The 25,355-nt window shown below is 38.7% G+C and overlaps 2 protein-coding genes across 4 annotated transcripts; both read right to left on the reverse strand.

Moving 5' to 3' along the window:
• Positions 1 to 833: 833 nt before the first annotated feature.
• On the reverse strand, positions 834 to 14,677 carry LOC149813965 (putative methyltransferase PMT8). Of its 3 annotated transcripts, none has more exons than XM_089992408.1 (8): positions 14,538 to 14,677; positions 12,832 to 13,215; positions 12,572 to 12,736; positions 12,001 to 12,183; positions 11,298 to 11,892; positions 3,693 to 3,805; positions 3,373 to 3,593; positions 834 to 1,407 (listed from the first exon to the last, which is right to left on the reverse strand). In XM_089992408.1, exons 2-8 carry the CDS (start codon positions 13,117 to 13,119, stop codon positions 1,092 to 1,094), a joined length of 1,881 nt encoding a protein of 626 aa, XP_089848534.1. In that variant the 5' UTR covers positions 13,120 to 13,215; positions 14,538 to 14,677; the 3' UTR covers positions 834 to 1,091. The 3 variants fall into 3 exon arrangements, with proteins under 3 accessions (XP_089848534.1, XP_089848536.1, XP_089848535.1); XM_089992410.1 differs by having other exon boundaries at positions 12,832 to 13,209; positions 14,538 to 14,669; XM_089992409.1 differs by lacking the exon at positions 14,538 to 14,677 and having other exon boundaries at positions 12,832 to 13,359.
• A 4,056-nt stretch (positions 14,678 to 18,733) lies between these two features.
• Positions 18,734 to 19,277, reverse strand: LOC149813966 (histone H4). Its single transcript, XM_089990842.1, has one exon. It carries the CDS (start codon positions 19,236 to 19,238, stop codon positions 18,927 to 18,929), a length of 312 nt encoding a protein of 103 aa, XP_089846968.1. The 5' UTR covers positions 19,239 to 19,277; the 3' UTR covers positions 18,734 to 18,926.
• Positions 19,278 to 25,355: the final 6,078 nt, after the last annotated feature.

Consider the following 25,355-nt stretch of genomic DNA (forward strand, 5'->3'; position numbering starts at 1 on the left):
TTGAAAAAGAAAAAATCCTATTTGCTGCCAATAGTAAGCCATTAAAAATACATCTCCACCCAAATTATCTTGGGCCAGTGGATGGGCTTTGATACTCTATTGAGGGAAGTTTGGTGGCCGTCAAAACAACTGGTTAACTCGATTGAAAAATTAACGGTCTTTTTAATGTTTTTTTTGGGTTTGAATTGAATTCTGATTCGACCTAAGCCCAATCACTTTCTTAATAGATTAAAGAGGCAGGTTTTGATCCAAGTTTGTAAGTTACAAAGGCCTGGCCTATCATTGTTAGGCCAAGTCTTTGTTGGGTTCGGATCACCCTAATGGCAACAGACTGGCCAAGTCATGTTTTGGGTTTGAACCGTGTCAGACTGGCCGGCAGAGAGCAAAATAGTGGCACCCAAATTCTCATGAGAAATTGAATTTTTTGGTTTTTCTCACTTATCAGCAAAATAAATGAATTTAAAATTATGTAAAAAATAAAAGGTAAAATACATAAAAAGCAAAAATAATATGTTCTTCAATCATGATATAGCCAAGACGAATGTAAATAGCACAATTAAATAGCGATATTTTTGCTGTTTAAAATGAGAACTATAATATCATGTTTTTATAATATTTTTAAAATATTGCTGAAATTTATCACTAAGCTTGCACTACTTACTCTCGTAAGTTATGGTCCCAACATTATCAGGTCATCAGCATATCAAAGTCATATATCAAAACAAAACCCCAAAAGTCCTATGCGTGTGCAGTAGCGGATGCTGTAACTCAGACCATTTATTTAGCATTCACGTTTCCCTCAATCGGCAAGGTCATTACAACAAAAAGCATAAATGTCTCCAAACCAACTTATGAATTTGGCATTCCTTAAATAAAGAATACTGAAACGTTGACATGGGAAGGGGGAAAAGAAACTTAGTTCTGAATGGATTCTTCCTTTCACTACACAAACAGTAGTATCTGCTCTACTAAACTAGACAAAAACAACACTGAAGGGGATAAATTATATAAGCACTTTTGGCCATACTAGGGACGTGCATCAGCTGGTGGAGGAAAAAAAAAGACAAATCCAAAGAAAGCCAGAAGAATTTTTACATGGAATCCCTGAAATTCGTGGATGATTGCCACACTTTCTTCTGGATCAGGAAGACAGCCTCATCTTCATCTGATTCTGCTTCAGGCTGAGCGTCAGCCACTGATTCCCAGTGCAATGCTGGTAGGTGTTTCTTAATGAAATCAATGGTGGATTTTTTATCACGGACTATGATGAAACCAGTTGGACGGACCATACGGTCCATCTCAATGAGCAGATCCTCCACACTGCATCCTTTCTTCTCTATATCAGAAAACACAGTCCAAGCATGCAGGAGGTCATACGTTCGTGGGTAAGTAGAAAATGCCTCGCACCTGTTGCAGAGAAATCAAGCATCAGGAATTCTAATTTCATGAGGATTTAAATGATCAACCAGAAAAGTTGAGGTTCAAGCACCAATAAGAAAAGGGGGGAAAAGGGAAGTGTAATGTGTAGACATTTGAACTTTATGATGTATAGTGGTTTCTTTTGCAGTGTATACCTATTGGTCTTTCAATCTTGTTTCATCAATTTGTTTTTATACATCATTATCTTGAGCACCCATCCAAACCTTGCAGCTCAGCGAGATCTCTAGTAAGTAGCCCTACTCCTACAGCAAGGTCATACATGGCATATCAACGGGGCTATGGAAAAAGAGCACCTGTCTCCAGTCTTGATCGAGCCCCTGAAGAGCAACCATTGCTAGGTAGTATTGTTGCTGCACAGTCTGCACCACCATCAGACACAAAGCACATGCTGTGTGTGGTACGTCAATTGTGCTTAGCAAGTATTTTGGCTATTAGGAATCCATGCATGTTTAAGCTATTTAATGAAAAGCAAATTCTTCTGCTTTCAGGCATCTGTAGTCACATTCTTCATTTATAGTTTTGGGCTCCAAATATCAGCTTCTGATATGTCCTACACTTCATTGTGTAGCAGTGCTGATACTATCATACCAATAGGTCGGAAACTTTTACAGGTATTTTAATCTTTATTGTTATATATTCAACAAATCAGAAGATATGTATGGAGGAGCTATAGTTTCTCAGAAATCAGCTTAAAGTGGAGCACTGAAGATAAATTTTATAGCATTCACCATGACAATTATGTAAGATGATCCTGTTTGTCTTTTGTTAATTGGCAGTTCTCAGAGAATGTGGATCTGATATCAAATAAAAATAATGGAAGCAGCTCGCTTGGAAGTTTCTTTGGTTGGGCAATGGCTGTGATTCATGAATATGTATCGATAATGAGAAAAGATGGCATGATAACTGACATGATTGCAGAAGAGTTGAAGATCACAATCACACATTCAAATGTAAGACATTATGTCAAAAAGGGGTTGGGATCAAGTGAGTGATTTTCAATATCCACCACAACTTGTAAGGAGGCATGTCCGTATCACCAAAATGGCCTGGTAGTACGAAAATGCCCTTCAGGGAGTCCAAAAGGTGGTAAGAAAATGCCCTTAAGAGGAGCCTAAAAGGACTCCCCAAGGTGGTTCTCCGTACCACCATAATGAGGATCGCCATTGGTGGTGATTTTCAACATCACCTGATCTCAACCCGTCACAAAGTTTCTGCATGCATTTCCTTTTGTCTTTTTTCCCTTAAAATTTGTTCAGTCTATGAACATCAGGCATATAGCTTCCTCAAGAAAAGTTATTACCGGATTTCACATCAGGCTTCCACAAACTGTTAAAACTTTATACGCCAAGAGGTAATCTAGAATTAACTTATTACACTGTCATATGGACACTCAAATCTAGCCTCGTGTTATGTGCCCTTGTATACTGTTTTCAATGGAAAATTACACACGAGTGCCATGTTCCATGTCCTTTTTGACATATCCATGAGACAGCATATATGTTGACATAAACCCGATTTTATCTTTCTTTTAATATTGTATAGTCTCCCTTTTTTGCAGGGCTTCAACTTTGGTTTTTACAATTAATTATGAACAAACAGACAGCTGTTCAGTTTATTTCCAAGTTTGTTCGTATTTGAATAGCCATTTCTTTCAGATAAACACTTTAAAGCAGAGTAGAAAACCTAAGATTTTCCACACACACAAACACTTGCATTCTGAAGCAGTTATTCTTCTTTTTCCTTTTTATTCACATGCCACAACCATATGAAGATGTTCATGCACTACAAGAAAAAAGGGGAAAGCAATCGATGTTACACAGATAGTCCATGTTTTACTCCTGTCATATATACTATTATAAATGGAAAACACTAAAAGAATATACGCAAGTAACCATGTGACGTAGACAGTAGTAATTTTATACGAGTTCTTACCAGTTGTGTGTTGTGCCGATTAATCCTCGGTCATATATTATCCTTAGTGTGCTTGGTCCATCTTCAGGAACAACATTCATTACCCAAACATTTTTTTCTCTGAGAGCAGCAGCAAAAGACCCCATGTTTGCCTTCATGTCCATCAAGTTTCGCAGAGTGTCTTCTTGAACCTTTGGCTTCAACAAGTTCCAGTAAACCTCAACCCTGCGTTGCCAAAGTTCCTGCACACATGGACAGCCAACCCATAATGGTAAATACATGGTAACATGCAACTAGGGATGCATCCAGTGTCTCAAGGTTGTTAAGTCAGCAATAGTTACTGTGTCCTCCTTAAACATGCTAGGGGTAATGTGGAGATCAGCAAGCCGAGGAGGAGGAGCAGTCAATCGAGCTGGCCAAGGAACCAGTCCACTCCCCATGGTGTTGTGGTCATCTGTGAATTGTAAGGCCATGCATGAACACAAGTTAATTCTCCATCTTTGGCAGATTATGAACATACGACAGTAACATTTTTTCCTTGAATCTTTTGAAATTAAGACTTCTTTAGCTGTGAGAACTTGCACAAAGTATAATCTCCAAGAATACTAGAAAAAGAAACTGAGAAAAAAAGGAACCAAGAATTAAGTATGAACCATAGAGGTACAGACAACAAGTTCACGTCAGAGACCACAAAGAACAACGATTCTGAAATATTTAAGAAATAAGCTAATTTACAAGCACAAAATTCTAAACTGGAAAGAGGACATGAGACTGTCACTATGGTTTGGATGACATTTTCAAAACCAGGTTTTGGAGCCAACCCACTCCAAAACCTGGTTTTAAAAAAAATTGGGGGGGGGGGGGGGGGGGGGGGGGCGGGGGGGTACCTTTTCACCGCTCCTTTGTGCCCCGTCCCTCATGACACTCCATTCTACCTCTCCTTGTCTCCCTCATTTCTCGATAGAACTGACCTATGTCACAATGATTGGTGGACTCAAGGATGAGGGATTTGGATTCGACTCGAAAGTTCGAAAACTTTTTCAAAAATAGGACATGAGGACACAAAATGTTTTGATTTTTTAATCAATAAAAACTATTTTTTGAATATTTTAACATAAAAATAGCTTTTTTATTGAAATAAAATTAAAATATAATAAAGTAATATTAAAATTTTAAATAAATGTTGTATGCGTCGGTGTTCATGTCGGCATGTCTGCTCGTGTCACCAGGGACATACAGACAAAATGGTGTGTACTTGTGACATAGGAACTGACAGACCGTCGTTGGGCCAGCACATGGCTGGACAATTGTCAGCAGTGGGTCAAATAGAGTTCCCTCACCACACAGCACCATCGTGACAGCTTTCCAGCGACTCATCACCTGAAAACGGTCATGGATTTTTACTGTTTTTTAAATGTAAGCCATTTTCAGGCCGTCCAATGGCGAATTAATAGCTGAAAGTGCCACTGACAGTGGATGGTATCAACTTTGGTACCCAATCTGTCCAAAACCACTGAAACGAGAAGGAAGATGGCAAGTCGGCAATAGGGCTGCTTAAAGGGTCATGACTCCCAATCTGGGAAATCATGCAAAACCTCTCTATTATATTAAAACTGTAACACAGATCTACTTTACAATAATACCCCTTTAACACAATACAAGAAATCAAACAATATAAGGGTTGAAACAGTAATACAAAGAATAAATAACAAAACCAATACAAACATATCTAGGATCGGACTTGGATCAGAACCATATATATATATATAGAAAATTCACACACTAATAGATGGCACCTTTCATAGTTTTTTCGTTCATTGGATGGCCGGAAAACAGCCATTTTCTTTTTTTTACATTTTTTTTATTTTAACCGTTTTCCAGTCATTTTCTCACTGGCCAACGGAAAATAAATCCTGAAAGATGCAATTGAATAGGGATGAAGCTTTTCTTAGAGGTTTTTCAGCCATTGCTAGTTAGGAAAGGATTTTTTTCTTTTGGACATTTTTTGACATTTTCCAGCCACCCACCGGCCAGAAAATTATCAGGCTGGTCTGTCCAGCATGGATGGTACCAGCCGAGCCAATTTTCCAGCCAGTGGGTGACCAAAAAATGGCCAGATCTATTTCATTACATCTTTTTATTTTTTAATGTGAAAAATCTAGTTCTTTTTTTACATCCAAAACAAGTTATAAACCAAGTTTTAAGCAAACTTAAGTTTGCCAAAACCTGGGCTTAAAGCAAAACTTGGCTTTCTAAAACCCAGGTTTTGTCCCCCATCATCCAAATAGGGCTTGAGAAAAGAAACTCTTCAAGACAAAGATCAAATAATCTATATTGCAATGTCATTTTTGGATCAAAATTATGGATTTGTATCATGAATTCATGTTTACTATGTCTAGCATGCATCGTGTTCTCACTCGATCTCATATTGACACCCACCCTTGTTCCAAATTAGGCACCAATTCACCAAACCCAAACAACAATCAAATTTCAGTACACAGTTTTCCCAAGTCCACGCAATCTCCTTTCCAGCTCAAGTTTTCTGACCACCACCTGTTGAACATTAAGCCCTAGAAACTTCCTAATCTAAGAAACTGTAGAATGGAAATTCTAACAAATTGATCCTATCTTGGATAATAAATCATTAAATAAGGTAACAATATGAATCCTACAAAAAAGAACAATGATCCTGAATTACAAGAATTGGGTGCAGTTACAAGAATTGGGTGCAGTTAAGCCCGTTTGCTTCTTTGAAGTATCAAAGCTTGGCTCCCATACTCAAAGCCCAAGATATGATGACCATGAGCTATGCTTAGTCTGCCAACCTCAAAGTTGATATCATACCAGATCATATCTAGTTTCAATTTGTTCACACTTGATTACAGGTGCAATCCTAGCACAACCAACTATAGACATTGGGTTCAATCACAAACTCAGTCTATGTTACCCGATAAGGTGTCTAGCATCCATTCAGGCTCTTGACTCAAAGGACAAGGGCTACGAACTCCATAAAGCTACAACCTCCCAAGCACATGACATTATTTATGCTCAAGAGGTAACACAAGGTTGCAACTTGACGTGTACCATTTTGGTGAGCTTAAGCTTGATGTTTGCTTACTTAAGATGCCAATAGATTGAAGCGCAAGGTTTGGCTAATATTGATTCGCTAGACCGAAGTCTTAACCTACTACTTTAGTAACCAAGAGGAATTCATATTTAGGCTAGGTTGTTTAAAGCCCAAGTAAAGGTGGTCCATATAAAAAGGCCTAACCCCCCTCTTGTACTTATATATTGGAATATTGAAAATATAAGGAGGTTGGCTCCATCTAAAGGCGCATCCCCCATTCTCCCTCCTCCGCTCTCTCTCCTTTTCCTTTTTATGTCTCCTCCTCCCACTAAAGTTATACCTTGTGTTTTCTTGGGATATGCCTATAACCAAAAATGGTATAGATGTTATGAAATAAGAAAAAAAAAGCTATATATTTCAAGAAATGTCACGTTCCTTGAAAATAAAAATGGGTTTAATAAAGATAAAAACAAAGAACATTATGATTATTCATTTCTTTTTGACCTTGCTAATCTACATGATAAAATTGTCAATCTTGATAGTAATGACCATGGTTGCTAGTTGAGAAAGCAGGACCGAGAAGCGATACGGGAAGCGAAAGCGGGAAGGAAGCGGGAAGCGAGGCACTTTCAAAATTTTAAGAAGCGGGAAGCGTGGGACGACTTAGGAGCGAATCAGGAATCGTCTCGGAAGCGAACCGGAAGCGACCTAGGAAACGAGGGGGAAGCGAAAAAAGAGAAAAAATAAATAAAAATACAAAAAAATTTGAATGGGGGGAAGCGCGAAGGGAAGCATGCTTCCCATAAAAGGAAAGTGCATTTCCCATAAAAAAGAAGCGCACTTCCCAAAAAATGTCTTTTCCCCGCGCATTTCGAAAGAGCGACGTTTCGCGCTTCACCACTTATCTAGGTGTTTCCGGTAACTCTGGTAATGACATTCATGACGTGCATGAGAGTGACAATGAGGTCACTCATGGTGCACATGAGAATGAAAAGGTTTTGATGGCATAGAGCATTCACATAATAAAGTTCAAACTTATAATCGATGTATCGAAGATCATCCTCCATGTATATTCCCAAAGTCAAGATATAGATTCATCTAATATTAGAAAATCCATGAGAAATGCCAAAAGCCCCGAGTAGGTTTGTGTCTTATGACTCCTTTAAACCTAAATATAGAGCATGTTTAATGGTCATCCACTCATATGTAGAAGCATCAACTTATAATGGTGCTAAAAACCATCAAAAATGGATTAGAGCCATGAATGATAAATTAGAAGTTTTAGAAAAGACAAAAACTTAGACAATTCAAACATTACCCAAAGGAAAGAAAACAATAGGGTGTAGATGGGTTTATAAAATTAAAACCAAAAGCGATGAGACATTTGAGAGGTATAAAGCTAGACTTATGGCCTAAGGATATAGTCAAGAGTACAGAATAGACTATGATAAAACTTTTGCTCTCGTTTAGGGATGACAGTGGACCGGGGCGAGTGTGGGGGACATGATCTCCAGCCTCGCCTCGTCTCAAAATTTTGTCCTTCATCTCCTTCATCCCCGCACGAGTTTTTATTTTATCCTTCATCCCCGCATGAGTTTTTATTTTAACCTTCATCCCCAGTTCATTCCCTGTTTCATGTCCTTCATCCCCGGTCTAAATGGGGCGAAGTGGGGCAGGGCCCCATTTCCCAGGTCCTTCCACCGCTGCCACCTTCCACTGTTGTCACCTTCTACCGCTGCCGCCTTCCGTCGTTAGAGGAAGGAGAGGAGAGAAATGAGAGCTTACACAACTTGTTAGAGGAAGGAGGGGAAGGAGAGAGGAGAGATTTGAGAAAGGGTTTTATGTTAGAGCTATGAATATATATGTAGGATTTTATAATAATGTATAAGGATATAATAGTAATCTCCTTTACGAGGAACGGAGATGGGGCGGGGGAAAGAGTTTCATCCCTGCACGAGTTTTGATTTTAACCTCCATCCCTGATCCATTCTCTATTTCATATCCTCCATCCCTACTCCAAATGGAGTGAGGTGGGTCGGGGCCCCTTTTCTCCAAGTCCACTGTCATCCCTACTCCCATTGCTCGAATGATCATTATTAGAACTCTTGTTTCTATAACTTCAATTAAAAAATGACCTATTTTTAAATGGATATTAAAACTGCTTTTTTGAATGGTAACCCTAATGAAGAAGTCTATATGGAACTCCCACCAAGATTAGGGTTGACACATGAAAAAGTCTTTCGGTTGTGCAAGGCTTTAAACGGTCTAAAACAAGCTCTTAAGGCTTGGTATGATCGATTTAATAGTGTAATGATACAACTTGGTTGTAAATCTTGTTATACTAGCACTGCATTGTTTGTTAAGTCTTATAATGCAAACATAGTAATATTACTTCTCTATGTTGATGACATGATTATTACAAGAGGTGATAAGCAGAAGTTAGTCATATCAAAAGCGCTCTCAAGGCTAACTTTAATATGACATATCTTGGTTTCCTACAGTATTTTCCTGAAATTGAAGTTGCTTACTCACCTCGTGATTATTATTTGTCACAGACTAAGTATGCGACAGAGATCATTGAACGATCAGGGCTTTCTAATGAAAAATAAGTTGATACTCCAAAGGTTATCAATGCCAAAATGAAGAATGATGATGAAAAACATCTAAAAGATCCAACTCCTTATAGATAGTTGATTGGAGCTTTATTTTATATCTCTATTACTCGTCCTGATATTGTTGTTGCTATTTACTTTGTTAGCCAATTTCAACATGCTCCTACTACAGTACATATGAGTGTTGTAACGAGGATTATTAGATATATCAGAAAAACTATTAGTTTTGTCATCTTTTTTCTCATTAAAAGTTGTTGCTAATTCAAACTTTGATTGGGAAGAAGATATAAATGATCGTCGCTCAACTACAGGTTTTTGTGTTTTTATAGGAGATTCATTGATTTTGTGAAAATACAAAAAAACAACAAAAAGTGTCCTTGTACTCTATAGAAGCAGAATACCAAGCAATGACAACCACTACTTTTGAGCTGATGTGGCTGAAACAATTGTTAGAAGACTTAGGTGTTCATGTAGCAGAATCCTAAAGATTATGTTGTAATAACAAAAGTGCAATTTACATCGTCGGTAGTCACACATTTCATGAACGGACCAAACACATTGAAATAGACTGCCACTATGTCAAATAAGAATTCTTGAAGAAGAACATTAAATTGCTATATCTATCGACCGAGTATCAATTGGCGGACTTCTTCACCAAAGCACTTTTGCCACCAAGATTTCAATTTCTCCTTTGCAAACTCTCGGTTGTGGCACCGTGAGTTTGAGGGAGGTGTTAAGATATGCATATTTGCAATATATATATCATTGTAATAATTAAATACCCAAAGGGGTATTTTAATCTTTTCACAGTCTTATAATAAGTTGTGTCCACTAGGAACACAATAGTCTTTTTATATTTATCTTTTAGTGTCTAGGATTTTATTTATTGTGAAGGGCATTAATGTAATCAACCCTTAAGAGTCGTTGGAACCTCCTCAATGGCTCTATTTCTAGCCGTTGGGGAGTGTCCCAAGGGATCTTGTATGTATATAAAGGGGTGCGCCCCCTCATGTAATGCTAATGCTTTCTAAAGCATTTTAATAATACCATTCCTATATTTTTTAATGTGCTCTTGACCCATAAGTGGCCTATGTGTATGTGTTTATGTGATTGACCCATAAGTGGTCCTTATGCTTTTTGAATATTGTGTTCTTGTAAGCCCATAAGAGGCACTCTCTTGTCATATTTCTTGTTTTATTACAAACCTTGGCTCTCGTCTTCTCCCTCTTGATTCCTTCCCCCCCTATCTCCCTCTCAAGAGGGAGGGGGAAGACGAGAGAGAGGGAGGCAAAGGGGGGAATTGAGAGAGAGAGGAAGAGACAGAGAGGGGGAAGATAAGAGAGAGAGAGAGAGAGAAGGAGACTGAGTGGGGGAAGATGAGAGAGAGAGAGAGTGGAGGGTTTCAGAGGGGGTTGTTTTTTAGTTTTTTTTCTGAGGTTCGGGTACCAGGCACACCCGCACTGCGCCTAGTACCCGTATCCATGTGGACACAGGTACGGCAACTAAAATGCCATATCACGGTAACATAGCTATTAATATATTTGGCAACAATGAATGATGAAGAAGCACATTACCATTGGTGAGATTTAGATTAAGGGATTCCTTTGCCAAGAGCTTTGCAGTTTCAAATCTCCATAAAGTCCAACTAACTTTAGCTCGAGATTCCTCAGAAAATGTTTGTGTAAGTCTCCCAAGTGTGAGAAACACATTCACAAACATTGAACTGATTTGCTCATCCATAATAGACCGAGGAGTTGGATCTGGTTCGGTCCATTGATTTTAATGCTTCTGTAGCTCACGACAAGTGCTTTTGTGTCAACTCATGGAGTTTCTACTCCTAGAACCTAAGTAAACCAAAATGAGTTGGATTTATAATGATAGTACAATTGAAAGAAAGAACATAAACATAAAGTTATAAAAGGAGAAACTAATCACCACCTCCTTTATTTGTAAAACATTTTTCTTTGGTTCATGCTTCTGAAACAGAAAGAATGAACATTTCACTGTCGGAATTTAAAAAAAAAAGTGAACAGAAATTCATGCATCCTAACACTACTAGGCAACTTCAGTCATCAGATAACAAAAGAGTGTGAACATAAGATCACAAATCACAAACTACTCAACTTGGTTTAATCAACATAATAGTTCCTACTCACTGTCACAAAATTTGAAAAAGTTTCGCACAGTTACAGGTTCCATCTTCTCAGTTATCAGGCATAAGTAGCAAAAAGATTAAGAGAGGAGGAATTAAAAGTTATGACACTTACGTTCAGAGTATGGAGTAATGCAAGCTTCCATTGGAACACCCCATACAGCATCTGGATCATCATCAGGTTTGCACATAGGTGGCTGAGTACCAGGTGCTCTTTTCACGTAACAATCATTTGTTAGAGGCTTCACCCAAATGACAGTCTGATCTCTTTTGGAAGCAATTTTCCAACACATGCGTCCAACAAGATCACTCATTTGTCCCCAGATCCGAAGATCCTCCTCATCCTGTGCATATGCTTCTGGAGATGAGTAAAAGAAATAGCCACCTGGTCTCAGCAACCTGTCTAACTCCAACAGAAGTATTCCATCCCTCTGAAGCCAATCAATCCGACATCGAGAACAATGTGCAAATTCAAATGATCTGCTTGGATAAGGAAGCCTCTTTGTGCCCAGTACACCAAGATATGCAGGTATACCTCTTTCCAATGCAAACTGGATCTGATTCTGATGTACATCATTGGGTGCCAATGACATAGCAATTATATCTGAGGATAGAAGATATGCTCCAAAGCTTGCAACTCCACAGCCGACATCAAGAACAGTGCGGATATTCCCATTGTTATTTAGAATATTCTCACTGAAGTTGAGCATCTGACAATTTGATCAAGCACTAGATAAATTGCATAACACTTGAAGGTGACAGCATGTATAAGTAATTCACAAAAAGATACTTTAAAATTGTGCACTCATGGGTCTTACATTTGCTAGTGAGGAAATGTACTTATCAGCACCATAATGGAAGTGGGTACCGCCACCAGGAAATACAATCTTCTCACCCTTCACGACCATCCAATTCTGATCAGACTTCTCATGGGCAAGGTGAGTGTGAGGTATGTTCGCTTTCCAGACTTCATCTCTGCTTTGGGGCCACTTGATTGGGATCTTCAATATGCAGTTGCCACATAAAAAGGGAAAAAAAATATGACTAAGACGCCGAAAGAAACATATAGTAGAGAGGCATTCTAGAACACATGAAATCAGGACTAAATCATAGAATCAAATATATATATATAGAAGCAGTTTTGAGCAATACGGCAAGGTTATTATGGTTAAGTCACTGCTTGACATTCTTTAAATTGCATGGTTTGGATATATTTATTAGGATGCTTAAGCTGGAGCATATTCAAAGCAAAGTGCACATTATATGGAAAAAAAATCAAAGGTGAATGTGATGTTTTTCTACCAATGAGTTTGATCATAGATGTCATAGCATATAAAAGGCCAAAGAGTGTTGAAACACGCACCATATCAACAGTTTTCCTATTCTCACCTGGTACCCTGAAGGCGGCGGGATCAAACAATTATAACGCCGATCAGCAGGAGGGCAATGTCTCTCATAGTGCTCCATCAGGTTCAGGTCCAGCTTCAATCTCAACTGGTATATGATATTCCTATCTAGGCAGGGAATAAGCTCCGAATGCCGATCATCGCAAACCTTTACACGCATAAAACAAACTACAACAGTAAGCCGATATTTGTGAAACAGTAGCCGCTCTAAGTACCAGTATGGTGGCAGCAGGAATAACTCACAGGAAAGCTTTTGGGAACAAAATCAATATCACCATCCTCCGTTTCGAGCCTGGAATCCTCTTGAGTCTGAACCCTATCAACGGAATTGACCTCTTCATCCCCGGCCAAATAGGAGGATTTTAACTTTCTTAGTGATCTCCCATGCTCAAACGCCGACGCGCCGCGGTTCCCTCCAGATCCAAAGAACGATCCGTAGTATACAAATATGAAACAGAGAAGAACCGCCACGACGCACAAGGAAGTGACCAAGCTCTTCTTTTGCGCTCCATCCAGCCGACTTCTCATCATCTTGGCTTCAAAGTTTCCTCTAATCCAACTCTCTTTTTCAGCCCTTTTTGGGATTTTGCTATGTTAAAAGCTCGCAACCATTGGTACTAGCTGATCCTAGCACAGTTACAAACAGAATTCAGAAACCTCGAAGCAAAGACCCAATATCAGAAATCGCACGGTTCTCCCTATATCCTACCCTTCAAGATCTACCACCCCATCAAGTTAGATCTGCAGAAGTCAGGCCTAAGAGACCCGACCCTATTCAAATACAACTCACAAATCTCAGACCAGATATGCAAAAAAAGTGAACGCAACAAGTGAACTTAAAAATGTGAGCAGCTAAAAGAGAGTTACAAATGATGAAGACGGTCAAATTTCACGCATTTCACCCATCTTCTCAAGCATCAAACTTTTCTATCTTGAATCCCAGCTCTAACTCACAATATTGAATTTTAATTAGAATGTTAAAAATAATTACTTACCCATGACTTTCCACTTTACAGCGCAAAAGGCTCGGAAATTTCACAGGTGAGAACACGTTAAGAAGGCCACCGACAACGCGCATAGTGCGAATAATTATAAATGCCGCGTCGGTTAGCGATGGGGAAAATACACACTCACGTACGCACAAAGGCACTCAACACAAATAGGAAAAAAAATAACGTCAAAAACTGAGAAAAATCCAGATTTCACGAATTAACCGTAGCAGAAACAGGCCGAAAGGGGTTAGGAGTAGTGGGATAAGGCCTAAGCTGCAAGACAGGCTGTCTAGGTTCAAATCTCATGGACGTCACCCTTTGCCTAAGCCTGGCGATTTTCTGGGGGCAAAGAGTACGCCCGCGGAGTTTTACGCTACCAGGACAGTGATCTAAGTACGGCAGGGAGAGCCAGAGCTGCTAGGTCTCTGATCTTGGGGCGGTTCTCCGTCTAAATATAAAAAAAAACGTATTTAACACTCACAAGGAACGACTCTGCAAAGCTTCCAGCATCCAGGATTTTGGAGAAAATGGAAAGAAAGAAAAATATGAGAAATCCAAATATCTACTCCAAACCCTATAATTCATCGCCAAGATTAAGAAAGCACTTCCAGATGCGAAATTATCTTTAAAGAATGAAAACAAGAACCATGACACTACAATTCACAACTCCACTCCGGAACGAAAACTAAAACGCAGATCGGAAAAGCGGAAAAAGGAGCAATATCTACAAAATTGGAGAAATAGATCCCAAAATCTTCAACGTTTCACCGAGAGATTCATAGATCCAAAAAAACTCTGGAAAAAAATGAAGAAAATATACACACCGAGTTAAACACTACATCCGACCCCAAACGAACCCCGATTCCGAAACTTAAACACGCATTTGCCAAAAATTTGATCGGCCAACGCTCCATTCAGAAGATTCCCAGAGAGAGAGAGAGAGAGAGAGACGCTTACAATCGGATCCGATCCGATCCTCCTCAGACCTAAACGATCCACAGAGCGATACCAGAAACCCTAGATCTCATTGGCGATCGAGCTCCCCCAACGGGCACGAAGGACGAATCAGAAGAGAGTGACGACTGACGAGCCAGAGGAGGAGGGAGGGAGCGAGCGAGCGAGAAATAAAGAGCGAGTGAGAGAACGAGAGGTCATATCAGGTGCTACGTCAAAACACAAAATTTTTGTCTTCTATAATCATGACCATCCATAGTCTTGGATCCTTACGCAAGCAGGACATCATCATTTCTGGTGGGCCCCACTTTTTTACAATGAATGGCAAGTGAAGAAGAACATGGACGGTGGTATTTTCAAAACACCAAAATTCTGTGTTTTGGGATATCACCTGATCTGAACTCCATCATAGGTAGGGGTGGCAAAACCTGACACGACCCGCCAACCCGCCTCTTAGGCGGGTTCGGATTTGGAAAAAATGAACCCATTTAATAAACGGGTCGACCCGCCTAACCCGTTTATTAAACGGGTCGGGTTCGTGTTAGGGGTATGCCAACCCGCCTGACCCGTTTAATAAACGGGTTAGGCGGGTGGGTCGACCCTCCAACCCGACCCGCCAGCTAGTCTGCCAACCCGCCAACCTGACCCGTCAACCCGACCCGCCAACCTGCCAACCCGATCCGTCGACCCGCCAACCTGACCCGCGAACCTGAAAACCCGTTTACCCGACCCAACCCATTTATTAAATGGATTGGCGGGTCGTGTCGGGTTACCCGTTTATTAAACGGGTCGGGTTCGTGTTTGCCACAGCCGACCCGTTTAATAAACGGGTCGGGTTCAGGTTGAGGTATGCTGACACGCCAACCCGACAACCCGACCCGATTGCCACCTCATAGGTGTGGATCTCCGCCTACGCCCTTTTATACGATGGAGGGCCGACTCAGTATACGCATCGTATAAAGACGGTAGCGTATGTCGTGAGTATGTACGATCAAGAGATTGCAAAAAGGCAAGCTTTATGCACGAGTTTCAAAACAACCAAACGTCAAGTTGCACTGTTGCCAGTGGAAGGTACCTTCGAAATTAAAGAAGAAAGCGATGGAGAGATTTGGGAAAAAGTTCACATTTATTTAAAAGTGACACGCCATTTAGAGGGCGTGTCATAGATAACACGATGAGAACACGTTATGACACGATGAAGCGACTCTTACACAAGTGTACACTATTTCAATTGTATTCTATGTTATTTTAATGTTTTTAATAATATTTCAACAAAAAATGTATTTTTATATATTAAAATATCAATACAATTAAAAAAATTTGTGCCGCCATATCTTATTTTCAAAAAAAAAAAATTCAAACTCACATGTCCGGTTGTGCACGTATCTTTGTGACATTTTTTTTTTAAGTGTAAAAGTTCTTAATTCTTAACCAATGGACATATATATGAGTAAATATTTGGTATTGACATTATTTAATCATTTATTTACTATAAAATGAGTTTTGAATCATCTGAATATAATATTGTAACAAGTTTTGCAAGGACTTCAAAAATCAACAACCCCAATGTATAAAAACTTCATGGCCCAAAGTATCATATGCTCGTACGTCTGAAAAACACAATAAAAAAACAGATCCTTAGCAAACTAAACCACGCTGCGTGTTGAGATTAAGTCAATAAAATTTGTATTTACATTTTCTAACTCAATAGTTTGGTACTTTCATTAATAACAAATTTACCCCCTCTATATGGGTAAATATTGGCTACTAATGAAGGTATGAAACTAATGAGTAGAAATCACTTGTTTCTTCAAAATTTTGAAATTTTGGGTAGTTCAAATGTTACAGATGTGATCTACATGGTTTGTTTAGTAAGAAACTTGTTTAGAGTCTTGTGATTATGACAAGTAATTAGGTTTTTAAAGGGGTCCAAAAATCAATGGCCCACCATGTGCCAAAATTTCATAACTCAAAGGATCACATTTTTACATCAGGAAAGCATGATCCAATTAGCAAACAAACCATGTTGAACACATCTATGTGGTTAGATCGAGTCTATACAATTTGCACCTATTATTTTTAGCTCATTAGTTTAGTACCTTCATTAGTAGCTAATATTTATCCTATATATACCCTAATTAATGTTAGAAGCATTTAATTGCTTTAAACGATCAAAATACTCTTAAAAATGACATTTTTTTTCAAAATATAGTTATCTTTAGGGTAAAATCAGTCCTATTTTGAAAGGAAACTTGTTTTAAACCAGGTGAATGAATAAGTCAAAAACAACCCCATCACCTACAGCACATTGATAGACCTTCTGTTCGTAAAACCACTAACCAGCACAATCACGGTCTTGAACTCGTGACATCTAACTTGTTGATGTTCTGTATTCATGAGTTGCTCCTCTCAGATGAGCAAAGCCCTTGTAGGTAAAATTTAAAAAAAAACTGTCTTAAAAGGTGATAATTTAGCACTTCACTGATTTTAGTTTGAAAAGTGAAAGTAATCTTATTAAAAAAATAATCATATATTATTAAAGACGTTTTACAGTTTAAACAGTGGCTATGTAACATAGTGCAAGTCACGCATAGTATGATAAAAATGTAACAAATTTCATTTCATTAAAAAAAAGACAAACTTAAATGCAAATTCATGAGAATTTCTAAACTATCATGGAGAAGTGACATTTTAAAACATTACAATCAAAAGCATTAAATAATGAATTCAAGTTGTAAATTAAAATATAATGCAATTGATAACAAATTAATTAAAAAAAATACATGTGACATTAAGAAAAAAGATCAATTCAAGACACAACATTGATTGTGTCCAACGTAGCATCATGTGTTATACTAATATTGTCCTCCAAGAAAAAAAGATGCGTAAATACGCATGCTACATAAAGAGAAGCAGATGTAGTGTTAGGGGCATAACACTTACAGTAGGTGTTATGCCCACCACAGCGAAACCACGCATCTATATAAAGTGACCACGCTTACAATGATTGGGCTTACACTGACATTAGGAGAGGTATGAATATGACTTTACTATCTGCAAAGAGTATATCCTATAGTACTAACAAGGTTTTAAAGAAAGATTTTCCCTTAAGTACTGAGAATAAAATAATGTCCAACAAAAAGTAACCAAGGGGCCGTTTGTTTCACACCCCCAATTTTATGTGACAAACTTTCACATGAAAGTGGCACTCTTTACCAACTGAGTTGAAACAAACACCAAGTGGGAAATAGCAACTAGAGCCCGCACATTTTCCAGGCAGATAAAGGTTTCAACAAAAACCCGTGGCACACACCTCCCCTTAGGAAAGCATTTTCCATGTGGGGGATTCAATTTCCACTGATTTCCCTTTCTACGTTGTGAAACAAACAGGGCCTAAGGATATGATTGCAAATAAATTATATTAGTTCCAAGGTTTAATTATGCTTGTAACATATTGAAAATTAAAGTTAGTGTTTTTAGAGGTATTATCACTACTGCCACAGGGTTGCTTTAATTTCGACTGATGGTGTTAAAAGACTTAATGATAAATGAATCTGGATCTCCCATTTGGACTTCGACCCGATCGTCACACGGGTTGAAACCGGATATGACTCGGTTTGGTCTGAAAGCATCGAAAATCCATATTTCTGAATCCGTATCTGATTCAAAGCTTCATAATTGTATATAGCGCAAACTGGATTCTATCCGATTAGCTTCATTATCTAATCGGGTACAGTTTTACTTGCAACCAGATTTGTAAGTTAATCAAAATCGGATAAAAAAGGATGGAGAATTTTCCCATGAAATCAGGGCAAAATAGAAAACGTTTCCTTTAAAAGATTTTCTATTGCTGAAAACAAATAGAAAAAATTGCCCCTTCTTTCCAACTTGTGCGTTTTTCTCCAACAATCTCCTCACTGAATCAAAGCTAGGGTTTCTCTTTACTTTTCCGCCTGCTGTCCATTAATCCCATTGTAGAAACCCAGGAGATTTTTGGTTGCCGGCAAAGATGATGGAAACGGAGATTAGGAAGAATCCCGAGAAGATCGTATGGGATGGACCCCTTGACAGTGAGTTACGCTCGCGGGATCCCAAGCAAATTCTCGCATTTTGCATGAGCTTAGGAACTCACTTCTGAGATCTCTCTCACAGGAACAAAAGAAATAGGAGAGAAAAGAACAATCAACAGAACCAGAGTGCGCCAAACAAGCTTACCAAGTTTACCATTCCTTGTGGAAACCAGAGTTTCCATTTAAGCCTCGGTTATACATAAAACTGAGAAAAAGGAAGACATCCACATTCCATTTCATGCTAATATTAACAAAAAACGCTCCCAAACCCCCCCAAACAAGAACACATCCACACACCCCATCGACGAAGAAGGAAGATGGTCTAACCCCCGAAGCCGTAGAGGGTCCGGCCTTGCCTCTTGAGGGCATAGACGACGTCCATGGCGGTGACGGTCTTCCGGCGGGCGTGCTCCGTGTAGGTGACGGCGTCACGGATGACGTTCTCGAGGAAGATCTTGAGGACGCCCCTCGTCTCTTCGTAGATGAGGCCGCTAATGCGCTTGACGCCTCCCCGGCGGGCCAGACGGCGGATGGCCGGCTTCGTGATGCCCTGGATATTGTCCCTCAGGACCTTGCGGTGCCTCTTCGCCCCGCCCTTCCCCAGACCCTTCCCTCCCTTTCCCCTACCCGACATCTCAATTCCTCTCCCTACGATTCCTTTCTTCTGATGTGGAGAGAGAGCGAAAATCGCAGTGGTGAAAATATGGGGCGGGGGTTTCTTTTATATAGGTTTTTGCGCGATTATGGCCGTTGGATCGACTCTCGATCTGTGTGTGCTGGCTATGGGTTTGTGTGGACCGTAGGATGTGATTTATCGTGACGTGATTGGGCCAAAATTTAAACGGGGAGGGATCGGCATCTAACCACATAAACCTTTAACGCAAATGCACGCGTAAAGTCTACCGGACTACCTGCAGCAAAAGCTTACAGAACCTGATTTCCATCAAACCATTTCTCATAACCAAATGTCTGATGTTTCTGAAACTTATGAAAAACACATGGGAAACCTGTTTTTCAAGAAGCTATGAACTCATTTCACGTCACAAGAAACTGTTTTACTTGTGGGCACGTTTGGAAGAGAGAAACTCTCATAAGAAAAGAAAGTTTGCCTACGAGAGTTTTTTTTTTATATGAGAAGTTTCTCAAAAAAAGTTTTCCCCTTGTTTTTGTAGCATTAGAAAAACAGAGTAAAAAAATGTGAAAACATGAAAGAGAGGAGGAGGAGGAGGGTGGTGGTGATTGGTGAGATGGTGGGTGATGGTGAGATGTCGTGAGATGGGCGGTGGAGAATGTAAATGAAGGAAAAACCTTCTTTGAAGCAGAAACGTAGAAGCGATAGTTGGTGCTCGTAGTGCTCAACGGGTGCATTCCCTCACTTGGAGAGAACGGTGAATCCATGAATCCAAGTGCCCCACGAAGCACTATCACCGCAAAGATGATCTCACCGTCTTCTTCTTCTTTCTTTACAAATGTACACTCCCTGTGCACATTATCTGTCTCACTTTCTCTATCTGTGCAAATGAGAAATGATGGGAGAAGCTGTGAAGGTGGGCGGTTTTCCAACCGCTCCCTTCTCAAATGTGGGCCGGATCTAGATCTCGCCCATCATGGGCGGACCCGGTACCCAACCCAACATTCTCCCACTCACACATGATGGGAAGAGATCTTAAACGAAGGAACACCATATGTGTTCAAATGGTGAATAACATCAAGTATTCATACTGGCAAATGGATCGTGCGACCTATGAGCTTAGGGAATGAAGGCATATTATGTACCGGTTAGTGTAACATAATAGCTCAAATCTGCAAAAAATAATATGACACAAGGTATATCTGCACAAGCCAGGTAAGAAGCTCACTGTGTCCTAGATCAAATACATTTTTCACATTCTAACATACTGAATTTCTCTGCACATATTTATAGTGCCAAGCTATGCCAGACAAGGCCTTCCATTATGTCACATGTTTAATCATAAACCCAACATCCCCAGGATGTAATAAAATAAGCTAGCTTTTAAAATATGCATAATCTGAAAATGTCAAATGATCTTCCTTTCCAATACTCATTCTTTGAATCAAGATAAGTTGTTTTTTCAAACATGTTCTTTTAGACTGGATCAGACATAGCCTTAAGCAACATGCTAAAGTAGCAACACTTATCTTTCTCCTTAAAATAATGTCAAAAATCAATAAGGACACTAAAGTGTGTGTGTGTGTGTGTGTATATATATATATATATCAAAGACTCACACAATGAAGAAGTAGGGATTGTTCTTCATTTTTTTTATGGTCGACTTATAGTTATGGTGCGATATACGTGGTATGACTCACGTCTTACGGCAAGACTATCTCACTCTAGTGAGTGTATGCATATACCATAAATTTTTTATCGTACAGATCTATATTAGTTCAGTTCCTTCCTGAGAAACTAACTTGAGTCCTTCAGAATGCACATTCTCATGCAATGTCTATCCAAATCCTCAGATCTGGTCAACCAGGTTACCCTTGACATTTAGATAGCAAGGTCGGTCTCTCCATATAGTTAAATATACATGAGACCTCATCCTAACTCAGTTAGGGCAATGTATCTCATATACGTATATATGATAGATATCATAACTCATTGTACTCTCACTCTTTTGAGTTATTAATACATGATATCCTCAAAATTTGACATGCTTATTAATTTAGTAACCCTGGATTTTATTACATCTCATCTCATCCCGCCCACAAGCAACGTCTGAGGCGATAAATCCGTGTGAGAAGAATTATCTCAAACCTGGTAGCATACTCATATAGATGTGCGACATGCTATACAATAATCATAAAAAGAAATATTAATAACATTATCAAATCTTACAAATACCCATAGATTTTACATGCTTGACATAAGATTTCCTATTAATTGGCTTAGTAAAGGAATCTGCCACCATATCTTGGGTATTAACGTATACCAAGGCAACCTTGCCTTTAGATACAATGCCACACATATACTTGTATCTCGTGTCTATATGTTTAGTTCTATTGTGAAACTTAGGATCTTTGGCAAACGCAATTGCTTGATTATCATATAATAAAGACACTGGCAGTTTTGTATCAAAAGTGACTCCCAAATGTTTAATGAATCTCCTTAACCAAACACATTCTTGCACTATCAACGATCCTGCAACAAATTCAGCTTTCATTGTAAACAAGGCTACATACGTCTGCTTCTTGCTACACCAAGATATAGCACCATTGTTCATCAAGAACACATAGCCAGACGTAAACTTACGCTCATTAGGGTCCCCACCCCAATCTGCATCTGTATAGCCTACTACACGCATGTTACCACCATGGTAAAAAAAAACTGAATTCCGATGTGCCTTTAAGATATCACATAATCCTCTTGACAGCCTTTCAATGCGCTTGTCCTATATTAGCTTGATATCTACTCACCAACCCTACTGCATGACATATGTAAGGTCGGGTGCACATCATTAGGTACATCAGACTGCCTACTGCACTGGAGTAAGGGACTTTGGACATAGCTTCTGGTTTTTTTTTTACTCCTTTGGATATACCTTAAGACTTAAATCATTCCCTTTTGCAATAGAAGTATCTATAGGTTTACAATCTTGCATATGAAATCGTTCTAAGATCTTTATATACGACTCTTGTGAAAGAGAAAGAAGTCTTTTTGAACAATGTTTTTTAATCTCTATGCCCAGCATAAAGCATGTTTTACCCATGTCTTTCATTTCAAAATGAATAAACAATCATTCTTTAATAGTTTTTAGAAACTCTAAATGATTACTAACCAATAAAATATCATCTACATATAAAGTTAGAATTATAAATTTTTGACCTTGGTGCTTAAGATAAACACAGTGGTCCTCATCAATCATAGCAAAGTCATTGTTCATGAAGGTCTCATGAAACATTAAATACCACTGTCTGAATGACTGCTTCAATCCATAAATGGATCGTTTGAACTTGCATACTTTTTGCTTAAATTTAGCAGTAACAAACCCCTCGGGTTGTTTCATATACATTTATTTATTTAGTTTTTCATTTAAGAATACAGTCTTAACGTCCATTTGATGTAATTCTAAATCCATATGTGACACTATGACTAACAAAAGGCGAATAGAGGTCAATTTGACCACAGAAGATAATGTCTCATCATAGTCTATCTCTGCCATCTGTGTGTATCCTTTAGCAACCAAACATGTTTTGTATCGCTCAATAGATCCATCATCATTCTTCTTAATATTGAGAACCCATTTACTCTCAATAAGTTTTCTTTTTTTTGAAAGATTAACAAGATTCTAGACCTCATTGGATGCCTTGGATTTTATTTCCTCTTCCATTACCTTGCGACATTCATCCTTTTTATAATAAGATAGAGCATATCTAATACTCCTAGGTATCTTATCATCTTGGGACATGACCACAAAGGCTTCCTCTTCGATTTGGAATCTCCAACGAGAAATTCTCTTTCTTAAACTCTTTCGAGTTGTCAGATCTTCATCAAAGTCGATATTCATTTGAGTGTTACTCCCACTATTTAGTAGTGGTATAGACACATCCTCTTGTGTCTCTAAAACATGATGATCAATATCTTTAGACTGATCTGAATCATCCAATTTATAGAATTGGAAGTTATGCTCTATCTCTCCTCTTTTAGGAAAGTCACTCTCAATAAACGTGATATTTCTAGAATCTATATCAGAAATACTCTCATCCGTATTCTCTTCTAAGAATACATATCCTTTTGAATGTTTACAGTATCTTATAAAGATACACTTCTTTCCTTTAGGACTTAATTTTTCATGTTGATGAGAAAGATCATAGACATATGCAACAGACCCCCAGGGTCTGAGATGAGCCAAATCAGGCTTTTTGCCTGTCAATAATTTATAGAGAGTTGAAGAAATAGATTTAGTTGGTACACGATTTAATACATGGGCTGTAGTCAACAAACAATCACCCCAAAAAGAAATGGGTAAATTTACCTGCGCTATCATGGACATGACCATCTCCAAGAGGGTCTTATTCCTCTTTTTTGCAACACCAATTTGTTGCAGAGTTCGAGGAGTAGTCAATTATCTATCCATCTCTTTATCGTCACACAATTTCTTGAATTGTTTGGATAGATATTCACGTTCGCGATTTGTTCTCAAAGCCTTGATCTTACGATCAAGTTGATTATTTAACCTGTTCATAAATGATCTAAACCAATCCAATGCTTTAGATTTATGTGAAATTAAATACACATGGCTAAATCATGTATAATCATCAATGAAAGTAATGAAATAAGAGGCTTCATGCCTCGTTGCCACATTCATTGGCCCACATATATCGGAATGAATTAATTGAAGAGGAAAGGTTGCTCTAACTGCCTTTTTAAAAGGCAATCGAGTCACTTTTTCAGCGAGACAATTCTCACATATAGGCATTTCAATCTTCGTATAGGATCCCAAAAGATTCTCTCGTGTGAGCCTGTCCATTCTCTTTTGCCCTATATGTCCAAGTCGAGCATGCCATATAGATATATTCATATTCATATTACTAGCAGTTGAAACAAGAGAAAAACATTTAACACTAACATTCAAAATTTTAAGTTCTGTGTCCAACACATAGAAATCATTCATCAAGAAACCAGGATCAACTAAAGTTGATGTCAACATTGACATCTCCAAACACAAGTTTATAGTTTAACATAGACAAAGCAGAAACCGAAATCAAATTTTGTCGAATCTCTGGAACATGCAGAACATCATGTAATAATAAAGATCGTCCTTGCAAATCTAATTTGTAGATCCTGATTCCTTTGACTTCTGCTTTAGTGTTGTTCCCTAAGAACAACCACTTCGAACCAGATGACATCTTCATGTATTCGATGAAGTTTGTGCGATCTTTGGTCACATGTTCGGTGGCTCCTGAGTCTAAAATCTACATAGGATTAGATTCAATAATTAGTGTAAAACTACAAACATTGACACATATATCAGAAGTTATAAAAGAATGTACCTTTTTCTGCTCATGACATTCACGAGCATAGTGACTCAAATTGCCGCACTTAAAGCATTTTGCATTTGCCTTATTTTTCTTGCTACCACGCTTACCAGAGCGCTGATAAGGCTTCTTTTCTTGCTCTTTATCTTGTCCCTTCTTGTCACCCTTCTTGAACTTCTTTGGTTCATAAAATTTTTTCTTAAAAGATTTTATCCTCTTCGAGCTTTCTGCCGTATATGCCCTCATGCTAGATGGTCGAATCGCTTCTAGGTGATCATTTTCTAGCTCTATACGATGAGCAATATCATTGAAAGTCTTAATACTCTCGTTACGGGTTATATTAATTTTCATATGCTCCCAACTGTGTGGCAGAGAGTGAATCACAGCCTGGACCTGTTGTTCATCTGTAAGGATATATTCTGCACTATTGAGCTCTCTTATCATATTTGTCATGTTTCTGAGATGCTGGCTCATAATGTGCTGAGGGAACTTCCTATAGGAATTGAATCTAATGGTCAGCCTTCTAAGCTTTGTGACGGATGTTCCTCAAAACTTATCTTTAAGGGTCATCCACATCTGTTGAGCAGTCTTATAATGCTCATATTGGCACATGATGTCATCCTGCATTGAACATAGCATGATGACATGCACAACAATATTCATGCTCTTCTATTTCTCATAAGTTTCTATGTCCCTACGAGATTGTGCCCCATTATCATTTTCAAGTCGTTCTGCATTATGGTTGAGAGCC

Source organism: Nuphar pumila, chromosome 16 (assembly GCF_984573655.1).
Source record: "Nuphar pumila chromosome 16, dmNupPumi1.hap1.1, whole genome shotgun sequence".
NCBI classification, from domain to species: Eukaryota; Viridiplantae; Streptophyta; class Magnoliopsida; order Nymphaeales; family Nymphaeaceae; genus Nuphar; species Nuphar pumila.

Excerpts from the sequence above, each read along its gene's own strand:
- LOC149813966 (XM_089990842.1), bottom strand. The coding sequence starts at position 19,238 with ATGTCGGGTAGGGGAAAGGGAGGGAAGGGTCTGGGGAAGGGCGGGGCG.
- LOC149813965 (XM_089992408.1), bottom strand. The coding sequence starts at position 13,119 with ATGATGAGAAGTCGGCTGGATGGAGCGCAAAAGAAGAGCTTGGTCACT. Across the intron at positions 12,184-12,571 it reads CGCCGCCTTCAGGGTACCAG|ATCCCAATCAAGTGGCCCCA; the intron begins GTGAGAATAGGA and ends TGCATATTGAAG. Across the intron at positions 3,806-11,297 it reads CATTACTCCATACTCTGAAC|ATGACCACAACACCATGGGG; the intron begins GTAAGTGTCATA and ends TACAATTCACAG.